The sequence below is a fragment of the Microcebus murinus genome, chromosome 1, assembly GCF_040939455.1.
Source record: "Microcebus murinus isolate Inina chromosome 1, M.murinus_Inina_mat1.0, whole genome shotgun sequence".
Taxonomy (NCBI): domain Eukaryota; kingdom Metazoa; phylum Chordata; class Mammalia; order Primates; family Cheirogaleidae; genus Microcebus; species Microcebus murinus.
In genome coordinates this window covers 86348472-86366735 of record NC_134104.1, presented here as the reverse complement: position 1 = coordinate 86366735, position 18264 = coordinate 86348472, and the positions used below count along the sequence as shown (strand labels likewise).

Here is an 18264-nt window from a genome sequence, read left to right as displayed (position 1 = left end):
TTTGCCTTTCATCTTAAAACTATGCTCGCAAAGAGCATACAAAATTAGAATTGAGATGATGATTTCATTTCAGGTTTCAACAGACCAGTGCTGGGAAATTAAACAAGTGATATAAATATGGTCTTTGCCTGAACTTGCTCATTTTATGAACTGGAATAAAAATACTTGTTATCAAACATTAAATACGAAGCCTTTTTAACTCCTTGGATGAAATTCTTAATATGAATTTACTCAGCCTTGTAAATAAATTTAAAAAGTTAATTGACCTGCACAAATTTGTTACCAACCTTTCCACTCCCAGGATACTTAACTTCTAGTAAAATGAAGAAAATTAACATTTCTTCCTATTTGTCTCTCAGATATTAATGCTTATGAGGGTTGAGTAGATCAATGTCTATTACCTGGTATGGATCTATTATAATCCACTGAAGTGCTGTGTGGAAAAACAATTCACATTAGGATTGAATATAGATTTAGGATCATTTCAGGCCTGTGAATTGGGCCTTAAATCCATTACTTTAAAGTAATGAATAATGAAGATTTAGAGAATAGTGTTTCTGTGCCAGGAATGTTCTCTTCTTAAGGGAAATTCTTGGATAAAATAACTTGAGGAGAAAAAAATTCCCCAATCTGCAAATTGAGTTCTTTTTCATGTGATAGTTTTACTCTGAAGCTAGTTAAGAGCAAAAGCACAAAAAGACAAAATGAACACAGGCTTAAAGGTAATGTGCTTCCCCTCCTCATCACTGGTTAAATCACTGAGAGTAGGAAATAGAGAATGAGATAGAGAGAGAAAAAGAAAGGGTGGACAGAGAATGGAGATTGGCAAAATAAATCTTCTGCAAGACCTCCAGGGAAACTCTGGGCTCAGTGGGTGAGGAACAGGCCCCAGAATAACTCTTCAGGGAATTGTTCCCTACAGCCCCAATCTTGGATTGACTTTCTTGAAACTTTTGTCCTCCATTTGTGCTTGACTCTGACATGAAGCTCAGTAGTTAAGTGCTCCCAGCTATCTGTTGGGCCGCTCAACCCTCTTCTGTGTTCTATCCCCTCTTCATAAATAGTCCATATTTAGCACCATAGATGTAGTTACTAGATCTTAACTTTCAAAACATAATTTTAAAACATTTCTAGATAATGCTCACTGTGTTGCCATTTTAGTTGGTTTACAAAAGGAATTTATATATGTCAGAGGCAGCAACACAAGCCTTTAGGGAAAAGATAGACTATTCAATAAATAGGTGAGGCAAAGCAAACTAGAGTAGGGAAAATAATGCAGAAGTGTTTTGGGGAAATGTAATCCTGAAAACTGCAATATTGCCTTTTTGATTTGCCTGCAAAATACAAAACATGTAAACAATGATGTACCAAGTAGGAACCATGGAAATGGAATGCACTGAAAATATTAAAGCTGTGTAATGAGAACAGCCATGGCAAGAACAGAGAGACTAGAAAAAAATTGGTATGGACTTTGAAAAGAATGTACTATACCAATAAAATGCTGAAGCTAAGCCAGAATTATGCTTTCTGTAACTGTTAGAAGAAAGATTGCAAATAGCTGGGTGTGGTTGTTCGTGCCTGTAGTACCAGCTACTCGAGAAGCTGAGGTGGGAGGATGACTTGAGCCCAAGCTGGGCAACATAGCAAGATCTCATCTCTAATAAATAAATAAATAAATAAGATTGCAAGGATTAATTGGAGTGGGGGCATTTGTGTCATCTTAGGAACTTGTTTATATGAAAAGTTAACGCCTTTTGTCAGAGGGCAGCTATTGTATAACTGAATGATTTATGTAACTAATGATGACTGAATGAAAATATCAAATATGAAACTTAAGTACATTTATCTAAAAATATAATTCTTTAACACGCTTATATTGTGGAATATAGAATTATTAAGTTTTTATCTATGCCAATATTCTGTTGAGAAAAAAATTTCTGTCTAAGAAGCATAACTAAGAGTTGGGGTGGATATCGAGAGTTATATATGCAAAATGAAATTAAAGTCAAGCCTATAATTTCACTGGTGTTGAGTAGGAGGCATATGCTGTCTTGAAAAGACATAGACGTTACTTTAGCAAAGAGATAATAGATCACTTAAAAAGTGATTTTTAATTTTATTTGCTAGGTATCTAAAAAAAGTGAAAACCAGATCCTACCAAATCCTCATTAATGGCCTAAAATAATGCAACAACCTAGGTTTCAAAATTCAAATGCCTCTGGCACTATTTAATGAAATTGAATGAATGGAACAGGCTGGGTGTGAGACTCTAAGTGATTATATTTTAGTGAATGTCTGCCTGCCCAAAGCATTCAAATTCAACTAGAAAAACAAACAAACAACAAAAAACCTATATTAGCTAAATAATTACCTTCAGAGGTGCCAGTTTTGGGGATCTCTCAAAAATACCTTTGGATTTTTAACCTAATATAGTTTCTTTGTTTATTATTATCTAGTATTAAGAGTAGTTCTTCTTTGGGAATATTCAAGACTCTCCCTAAATTGTCCCAAGCTGACATAAAACACAGTCTTAAGCCCTAAGAATGTATTAGGGAATGAAAAAGATTTACCTCCCTTTTCAGACAACTAGGCTTTGAAAAGCAGCAAATTAATGAGGGTCACCATAAAAAGCTTTAGGTTCCTACTGATTAGACTCTATAGTAAAACATTCTTTTTCTTTCTATTTTCAAAGTGCTTAATCACCCAAGATAGTTAGTAAATAACATTAAACTGAAACCCTGCTTTGTTTGTAAACACTCATACTGGCTTTCTATTTTAATTGATTTTTAACTTTGTTGCAAAGATCTTTCCATTAGGACCTCAAGGAAAATTGGATAGATATTGAAACATTATTATATGTTTGAATAATCTAGCACTGTAGTTGAAAAAAGTTGGAATAACTTATTTTCTCAATATTAAGATACATATTTTCAAGTCTTTTGATAGGTTATATTTAAAAGTATTTTTGAAATTATGTCATGCCAGAAAGCATGACAGGTTGATAAGTCTATGTCTTGATTCAATGGCAAACATGTATTAAGCTTTGTGCCTGACATTAGATGTGATGTTTTTATGCTCATTGTCTTGCTTCCCTTATAACTGCCCAGGAGGTTGGTATTCTTCCATGTTTCAAAGTTAAGGCAACTGCATCTCAGAAGGATTCTAGATTTTGGGAAGATTTATTAAAGAAGACATTTTTAATCAATATTAATTACAAAAATTTTTAGTTTGCTTGTTTTTAATTGTTTCAGTTTATTTGATTTTTATAAAGCTACTGTCATTTATTTTTCCTGCTAGACAACTCTTAGTTTAGGAAATAGTAGTCTATTATCTTGTATTTCCCTAGAGGTTGCACTTAGCCATGTGGTTCTACATGGCCCACTGTAGTAGTTGGCATGTACTTATAAGGTACCTGGGAATACGCTTTTAAGGAGAAATGGAAAGAAATCCTTAATTAGCTTTTTTTTAATAAACATTTTATTTATTTATTTAGAGACAAAATCTCACTCTGTTTCTCGGGCTAGAGTACCTTGGTGTCAGCTTAGCTCACAGCAACCTCAAACTCCTGAGCTCAGGTGATTCTCCTGCCTCAGCCTTCCAAATAGCTGGCACTACAGGCATGCGCCACCATGCCCGGCTAATTTTTCTATATATTTTTAGTTGGCCAATTAATTTCTTTCTCTTTTTAGTAGAGATGGGGGGTCTCAGTCTTGCTCAGGCTGGTTTTGAACTCCTGACCTTGAGCAATCCTCCCGCCTTGGCCTCCCAGAGTGCTAGGATTATAGGCGTGAGCCACCATGCCCGGCATGATAAACATTTTAAGAAGAATAGAATTGTATCCTACCAAGGTATCCTTTTAATTGATGGGAAAACTAAAAAATAAATAAATAAATAAAATATTAAACCCTTTTAGAGACTTACCAATTGTCAAATTAATGAGTAATGAGTTCAAAATAAATCTATGACAAAAATACTTCTGAAGCAACAACAAAAGGCAAAGCTTGATTCTGGTTAGTGCTATTCATACTTCAGCAAGCATCAGAATCGAAGAGGAGCCTTACAACACAAATTCCTGGGCTCCGCCCCCATATGTCCCCATAGGGAGGTTAGGGTGGAGCCTAAGCATTTGCATTTTGAACAAGCCCCTAGATGACTTTGATGCTGCTGATCTCTAGATCACATTTTGAGTAGCACTGATTTAGGCATGACCCGAGAAGCATAGTGTTAACAATTTAAATTATGTTTTTCAGAAAAATAATTTCAACTGTACCAGAAGAGCTCAGTGCCCAGACACCAATGTCAGTTCTGTACAGATACAAGGTGATGCTGATTATTTCATCAACCATCTTGGAGTTCCCATCGTGCAGTTTGCTTATGAGGACATCAAGGCATTAGAGGTGATTGTTCCTAAAAATGCAACACACACACACATAATATAGCAGACGTGCAGAATTTGATTCTATGCTGGCTATTCGTCTTTCATATCAAATAGGTTACTATAGAAAGCGGCTTCATTTAGAGAGTTATTCCTGTTGTTCAGAGGCTTTGTAATAGTATTTGAAAACATCAGCTCTTTTCAATAGTGTTGAATTCAATTTAAAAAGATTTATACTGTCACTCACATTTTCACAGTGTGCATTGCAACAAGAAGTTTGCAGTAGTTGGATTAACATCAAAACATAATTGTAATCTTCAGTATTCACAGAAACAGTTGACATGTGCAATAGATTCTCCCTGCCTTGCCCAAAGGAAAATGCATTTCACGTTCTATGTGTTAATGTGAGTCTGTAGATTAGTTACCCAAAGTTTGTCAATAGTTTGCCTGCCTAAAGAAAAAGATACTACTTTTTTGTGAAGATAAAAGCCTTTTTCCCAAAGAATATCACAAAGGCATGATTCACCTTAATTAAGTCTGTGTTCATCTATCTGTTGACTTCAATCCTTTTAATCTTTCTCAGAATTATGTCACAGGAAACTGTGTGTCTATACATCTAAACCGGTTGGAATATATTACCTTCTTTTACAAATTGTTCATGCGTTATTTGGAGCTATTTGAAAGGCTCTGGATTGGACTGCTTGAGGTAATTGTTGCATTAACAAAATAATGCCTGGAAAACAGAGTAAAACCTGCTTTGCTCTTCAAATGTAGATATCCTCAAATAGGAGTGTTTATTAATAAATAATATTTGCATAGGATCAACTTCAGATATGTGATATCTTAAATTTTAATAGCATTTAGTAATATTTTAGTAATGTTTCTGTGTAGCACTCATAAGATATTATAACTTTTATTCAACATTTCTCTAATTCATCTTGATTGAGTTTTAAACCAAGAATTTAGAGAGGCAGAATAGCATAGCCTTGGGAATGGGACTAAATTCTTGACTCTGACCTTTACTAGACAAACTATTTAACATCTTTCAGAATTATTTTACAAATGAGAAACCTTGGTATACTTATGGAATCTATAGAACTATGATGAAGATTAAATGAGACTATGTAAAAGGTTTGTCTAACTTGGGCATACAAGGTGGCTCCCCCCTCAACTGTAGCTGTTGTCAGGTTTGGCAGTCTGAAGTGTTGGTCTTTGTGTGCTCAAGGCTGAAGAATGACCAGACATACCAAAGAAAGGTAAGCACGAAGATGAGGTTTATTGAGGAGAGAAAGATAGGATTATGGAGCAAGAGCAAGATATGGGTTTACTGAGTAAGATACATATGCCACAGATGACCATCGGACCCACTGTCATAGCAAAACACAGAACAAAAAAAGACTTGGTTATGGTCTTATGGTCTGAGTCTTGTTTTATGGTGTCCAGATAGGGAACTCCTTGTGGTTCAGATGTCACCATGGAACCACTTTGATTGGACAGTTGGGAGTTATATGACCTGAGTCTTAACCACACATGAGGATCTCCCATGAGCCTCTCTGAAAGCCCATTTGTGGGGGTGAACCGCAGCAGCTTACACTTTCCTCCCTTGAAGACCTGGAATCCCTCACTATCTACCTAACACTGTCGTCATAATTATGATTGTCTGGTTGTGAGTTCAACATAGTAGTGAGAGAATCTCTCAACCTTTTAGAAAAGAGTACATTAGGGGAAAGGAGGAGTTTGTCAATTGTTGAGGAAAATGACCTTTTCAGGCTGAAGAGGTGGAATTTGATGAGGAGCAGCTAGAGAATATGAAGAGTCAATAGGGAGAAACTTTGGAAACAGGACCCAGTGAAGTTCTAAGAAGGTATTGCTGTTACTGGGAAATCCCCAAGGCTAAATCTATCTAATAGAAATGCCTTAGTGTAAAGGATAAGTTTTTCAAGTTATACCTAGAATATCTCACTCCTCTCATCAGAGTCATTTTCTATTATATTTGTCTTCAAAAAAGTAATTAAAAGAATGTCCCCTATGCTTTATAACAAATGACTTTGTTTATATTGCTCTAGTGGGAGAATTTTTAAAAATAGATTTGTCCCTTACAAAATATGAATGCTTGTGATGAGATAATTTTGTGTGAACTCTCTAAGGAACAGATATTAACCTTTGCTTTCTGGGTTAACCTATAAATGCTTGTATACAGCTATTAAAAAGACTTGTAAATATTGAAAAAGGCTTTATCCATGATGTAAAAAATATTTATCCTATGTCAGTTATTAAAGTACATAAGGAAATTAGAGCTTTTTACAGAATAGCAATTAGATTTGAAAATAAAATTTTTATATATTATATATTATATTAGGGAAATAGCTTCATGAATCAGGAATCAGGAGGCCTGAGTTTTTAAATTCATGCATGTTGTTAATGGTGAAATTACATCAGTTTCTGGGCCTCTGTTTCCTTATTTGTATCTAATTAAAAGCAAAATAAAGCAAAAAATAATACCTGCTACATACTGAGTACTTACTATGCTAAGTGTTTTATACCTTCTCATTTAATGCTTAGAACATCTCTGTGAGTTAGCTTTCATTATTAACCCCTTTTATGCTGAGAATGAAATAGAATTTAAAGTCAAGTAGCTTATCCAAGGTTAGAAAGATAATAAATGGCCAAGACAAAAGTTGACCTCAAATCTGTTTGACAGTAAACCCATGTTTTCAGCTATTACACTAAAGATTGCAAATTGGAAACCCAGGGGCAAGAGCCAGTCTACCAACATATATTGTGTGCTCTGTACATTATTGAAAAATTGAATTTCTGGAAACATTGGGTTCTTTTTCTCCATGAAAACAAACAGCTAAGTGGAGATTGCTCACCAAATTGCCATGGTTTTTGTTTGTTTGTTGTTTTTTTTTATCAGAATCCGCCCTGTTATTTGTCCATGAGTGCAGATAAGAATATTTTCTTCAACACCTGTTATATCAAAAATTGGGAAATTAATGATCAACCTAAAGGACCACGTGTTTCACTGGACTGTGTCACTTATAATGCCTGCCTGATCCCTGTAGTAACTGAGCTCATTATCTCTGCATTCCTTTTGAGTAAAAGAGATAAATAATTTTATAGTTGCTTCCATTTGTTTTCTAAGTGAGCTAATTTTATGATTATATTCATGCTTTTGAAGAAGTTATCTATTTAAAATTACTTGGGTAGGCCGGGCGCGGTGGCTCACGCCTGTAATCCTAGCTCTCTGGGAGGCCGAGGCGGGTGGATTGCTCGAGGTTGGGAGTTCGAAACCAGCCTGAGCAAGAGCAAGACCCCGTCTCTACTATATAAATAGAAAGAAACTAATTGGCCAACTAATATATATAGAAAAAATTAGCCGGGCATGGTGGCGCATGCCTGTAGTCCCAGCTACTTGGGAGGCTGAGACAGAAGGATCGCTTGAGCCCAGGAGATTGAGGTTGCTGTGAGCTAGGCTGACGCCAGGGCACTCACTCTAGCCTAGGCAACAAAGCGAGACTCTGTCTCAAAAAAAAAAAACAAACAAACAAACAAAAAAAAAAAACAATAAAATTACTTGGGTAATTATAATGCAAATGTTAGAATTAGTCAATATTTCTTTCTTATCCAATAAGATTGATTATGGATCTATTATATTCACTTTCAACAACTGCATCATGATAAAAGGGAAAAATTGAACTGTCAAAAAATAAACTAGTGCCATAGAAGCCACGTTTTATGGACACGTGGGACATTATTAGTTCTTTTATTTTAATGAAACATGACATTTCATAATATCTATGCTCAATATTTCAAGGTATTCACATTCCTACCAGTGACTTTTTTCTATAATTTCTCTGGACACAAAAATATTGGATAAAATTGCTTAAAGGACCTTTCATCTTCAGTTTGCTTGGCATTTATGCTCTAAATTTCCAATAATTAAATTTTACAAATGCAAAGCAATCGATGGATTTGCCAGATGTTAGAATGATTCCCTCTCATAAAATATTGCCCTGTTAATTGAAACATTTCTAGTTGTAAGCTTCATTTAAATAAGGTTTTAAATTTATAAACACTGTTGCACCTGTTAGGAGAAGCATTCTGCACAGATTAAGTACAATGCAAAGATTACTGAAGAGGAAATGAAAAGACACGCTTTCTGATTAAGAGTGCAATATTTATGGCAGGCTGGTGGTCCAATGCACATTTCTTCTGTCACTTAACATCTGTTTCACATTTTTGTTCCAGATCAGTATATTTATTCTCAGTAGGGCATGTCAGAGGGTCTGCCTTCTTAGTATATCAAAAGATCAATCCATGCCCTAGCAAGCTTTACACCACAAATTGAAGCTGGGGTTCTTCTCTCTGTTTAACCTTATATTTTTTGCTCTCCTGCTTGAAACATTCTATTTTAAACCCAATTTACCTCTATAATGGAGCATTTAACATTTAAATAATAATGAGATAAAAGGGTATTATAGCTTTTATATAGCAGGAGTCATGGCATAATTGTTTCAATATCATTTAATAACCCAGAGACAAAAAGCCAAGCAGCATAGGTATTTTGAAACTCTTATTCATTCTTTTAAAGCTATATAAGTTTGATGCAAATTCTGATTCTTAAACTGATATACAGCAGCACTTGTGTGTGTGTGTATGCATATATATAAACCTTAACATTGAGGTAATTCTATAGGATAAAAATAATTCATTTGTGCAGATATAATACAGATAAAGTACTATAATACACATATCCACATTTGGGAGCAAAAATAACATAATTTACATGTTGAATCTTCATGTTTTATTTCATGTGGCAGAAGAATTTGTTACTTAAATTAGAGATTATTCTCTCATTACATTTTATGTTTGGAACTTAGTCACTGTCATTATTATTTTAACATAGTAATAGTTCAAAAGTCAATTAAAATTTCTTGACTTAAGGAAACAAAATTGTTACATTTAACTATGTACAAGTTTACTGATGTTTTGTGGTGTCTGATAGAATCTGTTTCATACTGATAGCTATAAAATGTAGGTAGTCACTAAAAATAGGAAAAGTCACTTTTCTACTTCAAAACGTGACAGTTGGAAACACGATGGAAAAGGATTTATTAGTATGGTCTCTAGCTTATTCCCTTTCTTTGTAACTTATTTTAGATAAAGTTCTTACAATATGGTATCAAAATATATAGTATCATTATTTTCAGATCAGACTTGCTTCATTTAGGGCAGGAGTTCTCAAATATTTTGGTCTAAAAATCCATTTACCCTCAAAAAGTTCCAAAGGTTCCCTAAAAAGAGATTTTGTTAGTGTGGGCAATATTTACAAATATTTACCATACTGAAAACTAAAGGTGAGAAAAAGTATATTTATTAATCCATTTAAAACCTCAATGATAATTAAATTATTGCTAAATTATTACATTACTTATAAATAATAATTAAATTAAATATAATGCAAAGTAATGTCTTATTTTTATGAAAAATAATTGTATTTCCCTAGACACAAAGATATAAATGAGAAGACTGGCATTGTTTTACACTTTTGCAAATCTCTTTAATATGGTTTAATATGCGACAGCTGCACTTTCTTATCTATTTCTACATTTAATCTTTTGTAATATGTTGTTTGGTGGAAATATATGAAGAAAATCTGGTCTAATATTCTTTTCATATAACAGACATTTTTCTTTGGTACTATCCTGAAACTTGACAAATGTCAGTTTCCTAAAGGCTAGTTTCAATGTGGAATCTGAATTCATATTAATGAACTTTTTGTAGCCTGTACACTTGTGAATGTAAAGTGAAAAAGGCATATAATGTCACTAATATTATGAAAATAGTTTTGATTTTTGGGGATCCTTTAAGATCTCTGGAACACACTTAAAGAAATGCTTATTTGGGGAAATGACCTTGGTTAAACTAGTGTACTTCCTTTTTTTGTAATGTCTGGTATATTCAACTTTGCTTCTTACTCAAGAATTTGAGCTGTGACTCTATATAAACCTGTGTGTGTCTTTTCCAGTCATCTTTGGGTATAGCCGTCCCATTCATCTGACATACAGCATGAAGCAGATAATATAATACTCTCATAAACTGTGGTTCTACAAAGATTTCTGTTTCTTAGTGGCATTCCTTTGGAAGAGAAGGTTAAACCCCAATCAACAAATCAACACTTACAGAGCAGACTTGAAAACCTTGATTGTACAGTATATAAAAGGCCTGTCACAGAGGGAGCACTATTATAGTTACTATATGCTTCTAAGAACCTGAGGAGTAAACATAAGAAATTGAAATATGAGACAGACAGATTTTGGCGGGGAGGAGGAAGAATGGAGATACTATTGAGACTCAAATGGATTGTTCAAAAGATCGTACTTCAAATTGCACAATATTTTGAAGTGGTTGTAAGGAAGACAGATTTCCCCTACCAGTTGTCCTTGCTCAGAATTCTAAATAAGGATATTTATTCTAAATGACTATCATAATTAGATCAAAATATATAGCATATCCACTGTATTTTAACTTTAATGTTATCTTCAGGGATTATCTTGTGATCATCTCTGTTATGAGGGAAACAGTTTTAAATGAAGATTTTGATAATTTCAATAATAATAGTTGGAGGTAGATTTAATGATAGACCATTTCAAGTTAAAAATATAGGGCAAATCCAATGTGATTTATTTAGGTATTTTTTATTTCAAATTTATTCATTTATTTAGCCAGCAGTTATTAAGCACTTTCTGTGATCCAGGCACTATGTTAGAAATACAAAGATGAATAAAACATCCCCCCTTTCCCTCAAAGCAATCATGGTCTAGATTCAGACTCATACAAGCAATAAACTAGAGTAAATACAATAGAAGTTCTCATAGCTGACTTTCACTTAACCAACTTGCAGGATTAACTGATAGTTTTCCTTCTATTAAAATGTAATGACTAATGGTCAAGAATCCCTGAAGCACATCATAGTAAGATCCTTTCTGACTTTTGCATATTTGTGTTCTCTTAGGTTTTATAATATGCTTTCCTGGGTCAGCTATATTCCAGATCTATCTATATGCTCCTCAGGTTAAGATGATGTTACATACTGATAAACCCATCATAAGTTAAAAGTATTGTGTCAAAAATGTATTTAACACACCTAACCAACTAAACATCATAGCTTAGCCTAGCCTACCTTAAACATGCTCAGAACACTTCAGTTCAATATTCAATAAATAACATATTTAAGATTTTATTTTAAAATAGGTTTTGTGTTAGATTTTGCTCAGCATTGCAAGATGCATATCCCTAGCCTGGGGAAAAAAAATCAAGATTCAAAATTCAAAGTACAATTTCTACTGAATGCTTATCATTTTTGCACCCTCATAAAGTCCAAAATCATGAGTCAAACCATTGTAATTTGAGGACTGTCTGTATCTGCACTCTGCATTTGTTATTCATGATTAAGTAATTTAATTGTTATATAAACTAGTGAATCATAAGTATAAAGAAATTACCTCTTAGAAACCTATATTGATAACACTCTAAAAGGTGAGCTGCTAACAAAATATTGATATTCAGAGAACCAGGTAACTAAAAGATTGGGGGTAATTTAAAGTAATCTAGATGCATTCTGCAGTCAGTTTACTTCAAAAGTATCTATAAAAGTTCCACTTTAAATAAAAAGAAACTTGAAATATAGATAATATATAGGACAAGGAAGAAAGAGAATTTTATTCAATAGGCTAATGTTCAGAGAAAAGGCCTTGAGTTTCTATCAAAATATTGGCCAATAAATATGCACTCACCAGTTTTTAATTAAAATGTAGTATTTATATGTGCTTGATTTGCTTTTTTTAATCTTATTTATTTAAACTAGTTTCTAATTAATTAACCCATTAACCAGTGGAACAAATCATATTGGCTACGAGGGCTTCTAATATAGAGTGAAGTGATACAGACAGGGTAGTATCAAGGAAAATTATCACATTTTTCTCACCACATTTTTGCCAGGCATTCCTACATTAAAGATGAGAAAACTGAGGCACAAAGTGATAAGAAACTTGGTCAAGGTCACACATCAATTAAATGGTAGAATTAGTATTCAAACCCAGCATTTTATTATCATATTTCTGGGCTCTTTTCTCTACTTTTATGCTATTTCTCAAAGTTTTCTAGGTAAAATGAAGTACAGTTATATGTCTCTTGACAATGTGAATATGTTCTGGAAAGTATGTTATTAGGTGATTTCATTATTTGTATATAATGAGAAACACTTATAGTAATTTATATATTGTTTTACAGAGTCTCCGATTAGATTCTAAGCTTCTCAAAGTTTACGTTTCCAACAAATATAAGCGAATGAATTGAAAGCATTATAGGAAAAATATGATAAAATCAAACTACTCTAAATATGAGGATTTAGTTTCCTAAGTTTAAAAAATAGAGATATGGTGATGATTTTACTTATCTTTCTTTCCATGGTAATTGTCCATATAGAGTGATAGCTGGTAGGTTTAATATGTTGCATTTATCCCATCACTTGTCTCCTAATTTTATTTCCAAGATGAGGAGATGGCCAAGTTAATTTCTTCTAATTTCAATGATATTTGAGTATAATATTTTTAGGTCTAAAACATTCTGGGAACTAATTTAGATGAGTTTTAAAAATGTGTAATTAAAATGTTTAGAACAGTTTTGGTACTGACATGCTCTAACAATAAACTCCAGAAGGAAGTGGCATATTTGGAGCTCAAACAGCTGTGGATGATGACTATGGCCATAAATGAATTTCCTTGTCCACTCCCTAATCTCCACAACGTTTCCATCTTATTTTCTTTGTATTTGGAATTGCAGGTCTTCTATGTCTGTTTCACAGCTTACATATACAGAATCTTATCTTGTTTTTTAGTAAGCAAATGTTTCTGTATAAAACAATGACAGACACAACAGTGGCCTTGAAGTCTCATAAATGTTAAAAAATTAAAAACAGACTGAAGCCAAGGCCACTTGGTTTATAAAGATCGATCTTGCTTCCTCTTGAAAGTTCTGCTTTTATATTAGTCTCAAGAGGGTCACAGTTGTCTTCAGTCTCCTTTCTTGAGGCTTTTGTCCCTGTGATTTTAAATGAATAGAGATAATTCTGTTGAAAGTGAACAAAGTATTTGTCAGTGTTTTGATTTTTACACTCTCTTGTCAATAGCCTTAGCCTTGAAAGTATTCTTATGCAATTTTCTCTCATTGGTAGAGAACATTTTAAGTTTAAGTAGTGTAGTGTTTATGTAGTACTGAGAAGTAGGAAAAAATAAACTGCACCTTTATGTACAAAGTCATTTTTAGTTCTTCTTTAAATCAGTATTTCTTTGCTTTACTTTTATTCATTGATAATTCTTATCAGAGCATTAGAAATTTTATACATACTGCATTACATACTGCATGCTTACAGATAATTTCTAGTTTATGAGTCATATCTATATCTATATCTATATATATATATATAGAGAGAGAGTGCTTAAAATTTCTTAAAAATAAATTTTATATGAATAATGCTGGGACCTATGCTTAGAAATAACAAAATTAGATTAGAACATTGCTTATGGCAAAACATTAAGGTTAAATTTAGGGTGCTTTGTCTCTCTGTAGCAGACCTACTGCCCAGGTTAGGAATGCAACCCACTGGCTATCATATAAAAAAAAATGCACAACATCTCTAGTCATTAGAGAAAAGCAAATGAAAACCACAATGAGATATCACTTAACCCCAGTGAGATTGGCCTCTATCAAAAAATACCAAAACAACAAATGCTGGCAAGGATGTGGAGAGACAGGAACACTCTTACACTGCTGGTGGGACTGCAAATTAGTGCAACCTCTGTGGAAAAGAATTTGGAGATACCTCAAAGAGCTAAAAATAGAAATACCATTCGGTCCAGCAATAGCACTATTAGGTATCTACCCCAAAGAGCCATAGACATTCTATAATAAAGACATCTGCACCCAGATGTTTATGCCAGCACAATTCACAATTGCAAGGATGTGGAACCAACCTAAGTGCCCATCAATTCATGAGTGGATTATTAAAATTTGGTATATGTATACAATGGTATACTACTCAATAATAAGAAACGACAGTAATCTAGGACCTCTTATATTTTCCTGGATAGAGTTTCAGCCCATTATTCAAAGTGAGGTATCACAATCACAAGATCAGAAGAATAGGCTCCACATGTACTCGCCATCAAATTGGCACTTACTGATCAACACTATGGTGTTCACAGGGTAGTAATATTCTCCAGGGATTAGGGGGTTGGGTGTCGTAAAATCACAACCAATGGATGCGATGAGCATTGTAGAGGAGAAGGGCATGCCTCTAATCCTCGCTTGGGTGAGGCAAAGACATAAAATGTAACCAAAATATTTGTACCCTCATAATATCCTTAAATAATAATAAAAAAACAGTCAGAATTTATTTAGGTTTCTTATATTCTATTGGTAGCCACAGTATTTTAGCTTATGTCTTGCAAAAAGACCTCTGCTATGTAGCATAATATAAATAAAATATTATACTAGAAAACTAAATATTGCTAATCTTTGCTTGGATCATAGGTATTGGTAATTTTATATTTGTTAAATGAATGGATGAATCAATGTATGGATACAATTTATTATTAATATTTTGATCATAGCTACTATATGCTCACAAATCTTAATGTCTTTCTTTCTTTCCTTTTCTTGTCTTTTTCTCTCTTTTTATTCTTAATCAAATTTTGGTCATGTTGTATATATGTTATTCCTATTATTTAAAATAATATTAATATAACTTTTCATATTATTTTAAAACATACTTGTTTATACTTGTATCATAATTGATATAACTATTCAACTGCTGTTAGATATTGTTTGCTTACATGGTTTTGTTATCAATAATCTTTTGTTGAATATTTTCAGAGTTGATAATTGTTCCTCTTTCTAGTTCTTCTGGGACAAATGTCTAGATGTAAAGTTTGGGTCAAAGTATAAATATTTTAAGCCCCTTGACATGTTAACAAAAGACCTTTCTAAATGGTGGTACACTTAAAAGACTTTATGGCAAAGCATTAGAGTGCTCTTTATAGTCACCTGTGCCAGCAGTATGCGTTTAAAAAAGAATCTTTATCAATCTGTTGTTTCAATTGATTTTCTCATATATTAACTTAAATTTAATTTACTAACTTGTTGAAATATTTTGTAAAGGATATTTTATATAGAGTCTGTATTTGGAAATGAATATGTTGGCACAGATCAAGATATTTAAATATTTTTATAGATAAAAAATAGAAATAATATGGCATAGATTTTTTTATGTTTTTATTTTTTAATTTGCCATAGATATTAACTTGAGGACTCACAATAAACATTATGAACTTGTAAATAATTTAGTAGTTAGTGCCAGGATGACATTCATAAAGGAATTTATGTTCAAGTCTACCAAGGCATGAATCTTTCTGCAAATCAACATACTTAACATTTTGAAGGCTGAACTTCAAGAGGCTTTAAAGTATTTGAAGTACTGAAGGTGGAAAATAGCAAATAAGTGATGAACAGTTGACAGGTGTCAGATTGGCTTATGAAAGTCCCACTATATTGTTTCAAACCACTGCAAGGACATAGTATACAGAACTCCTTCAACAAGGTCATAGCAGTTCCTAAGAGGGTGGGAGAGAGGGGGTGATGAAAAGAATTAGAGTTAAAAGAATACATAAATCAGGGTTTAATGATTCCAAGGACATAAGTTTAAAATTATCGGTATTTGCTTTTAGTGCTGAACAAAGGCATGTAAGTGTGCTTGGGGATGAAGCGGGGTGCGGGTTGTTAAGAGGCCAGGACATGATTAATGCTTCTGTCTAGTGGGCATGCCACCCCTTCAAAATAGCTTTTGCTGTTACTACACTATGATTAACCTGTAAGGCAACAGAAAAATAGACTTATATCACACTGCATTCTATCATTGCCTGATATTTTTTAGGAGGTGCCATAGGAAAAAATGATACTTCAACTTGTGTAGGTGGCTGGATGGGGTTAGTGTGTATGTGGAAGGGATAGATTTCTGTATCTAAATGCTATTCATGATATCTCTATTTTATCTTTTTTATTGTTGGATTCTAACCATTTTTTCATATATAACAAAGCATTTTTTTCTAAAAATGACGAATTAAACTTATTTTAAACAGAAAATTTAACTCTGATGATGAAAAAGATATCAGACTCATCGGCTTAGAATTTTCCTAAAAACACTTGTTAGACTATTTTATATTTGTGAAAAATATTTCAGAGAGGGGAAAAAATGGAAAGGAGCAAATATGGTTTGGTAATAGGAAAAGAATTTAAAATTTCTCTTCCTCAAAAATGTTAATCATCATCATTAATTAAGTTTAATTAAACACAAACTATGCACAGAACACTATGCTGTGCATTAAGAACAGATAAAACTATGATATAATCCACGGTGCTCAAAGGCTTTATAATCCTTTTAGAGTATCCAAGCATGAACATAAACAAATAAATGGCAATAAAAGAAAGACAAGGCTCAGTGACAAGTGATTTCTATAGATAGTAAGGGTATTTGAGCCATATCAAACTGAGTGATTCATTTAAAATTTTAATCATTTTTATTTTCTTAGAAATATATATATTTAATATATAATAGTTTAGCATTGCAATAGATTCTTTGACACTTCATGCAACACAGATATACTCATCATAAAGTAAATCTCAAGGGTAATGTGAAGGAAAAATAAAATCTAAGGCTGTAGTTTTCAAATAATAAATCAAGGAGTTAGTAATTTTAGCAGAGAGCAAATCTTAGAAGTCTAAAAACCACTGTGCCTCTCTGGATATCAAAGTGACAGTACCATAAATGCTATTTTTTTCATAGTAATATTCAAGGTCAGGTGCTAGAATCATCCACAGATTGACCACTGGTAGAATTCATTTTCCAAGGTGTCTGTGTATAACATTCTTTTAATTCAGAAGCCAGAACACCACCTATCCAAGACATAGCCATAAGTCCTTCCAATCAAGTTCTAATTCTCAAAATTGCTTTAGACTGTTTTGTTGTTCACACCCCAATTAATTCTTCTAACTCCTATTTTTGCCAGCCACTTTGCTATTGAGTTCATTTATTTTTCCAATTTAATAGCTAATATTTAATCTCCAATAATTATTACCTCATTCAGGACATTCATTATTCCCTCACATCTGATTTTTGGCCTTTTTACATCTATACTTAGGTCATCCTTTTACCGACCACTTCATCCTATAAACTGCTTGAAGACTCATCTCCTGGAAAGCTGCTTTGACTATGTCACTCCCTTCCTTTATTTTCTTGGCTTAGCAACTTTGCATGTTTTCCCTGAACAATTATTAATGGTACCATAAACAACATTGTCTTTCCTTTCTACACAACTATTGTCTTTATTATTCTCACGACATTTAACAGGTAATGTCTTGAAGATATTTGTGTTTTTTCCCCTAATTAGCAAACATGCTAATTAGACTAGATGTTTTTTTTTTTTTTTTCTAACCATCTTTTGCACTGTGCCTAGGGTGTAGAACCAGGAAACAGTACAGTGAAATAGATTAATCCCTAACTAAACAGTGTATTAATTTCTTGGAGCTTCCAAAGTACCATACACTGGGTGACTTAACAGAAATTTATCGTTTCAACATTGTGGAGACTAAAAATCCAATATCTAGATGTCAGCAGGTAGAGTTGGTTCCTTCTGAGGGCTGTTGGGAGAATCTGTTCCGTATTTCTCTCTTAGCTTTTGGTGGTTTGCTAGCAATTTTGAGGATTCCTTGGAGGAACATAATTCCAGTCTTCACATGGTGTTCTCCTTTGTCTCTATCTTTGTCTCAAA

At 33.2% G+C, this 18264-nt stretch overlaps 1 protein-coding gene across 3 annotated transcripts in view; it reads left to right on the top strand.

Moving 5' to 3' along the window:
• The window catches only part of NAALADL2 (N-acetylated alpha-linked acidic dipeptidase like 2), a 1254620-nt gene that overhangs the window by 1020743 nt on the left and 215613 nt on the right, over positions 1-18264 (top strand). For all 3 annotated transcript variants that reach the window (XM_076003772.1, XM_076003759.1, XM_076003769.1), the window contains one exon: positions 4251-4397. In XM_076003772.1, the coding sequence (XP_075859887.1) occupies positions 4251-4397 (147 nt within the window). The remainder of the gene's footprint in view (positions 1-4250; positions 4398-18264) is intronic.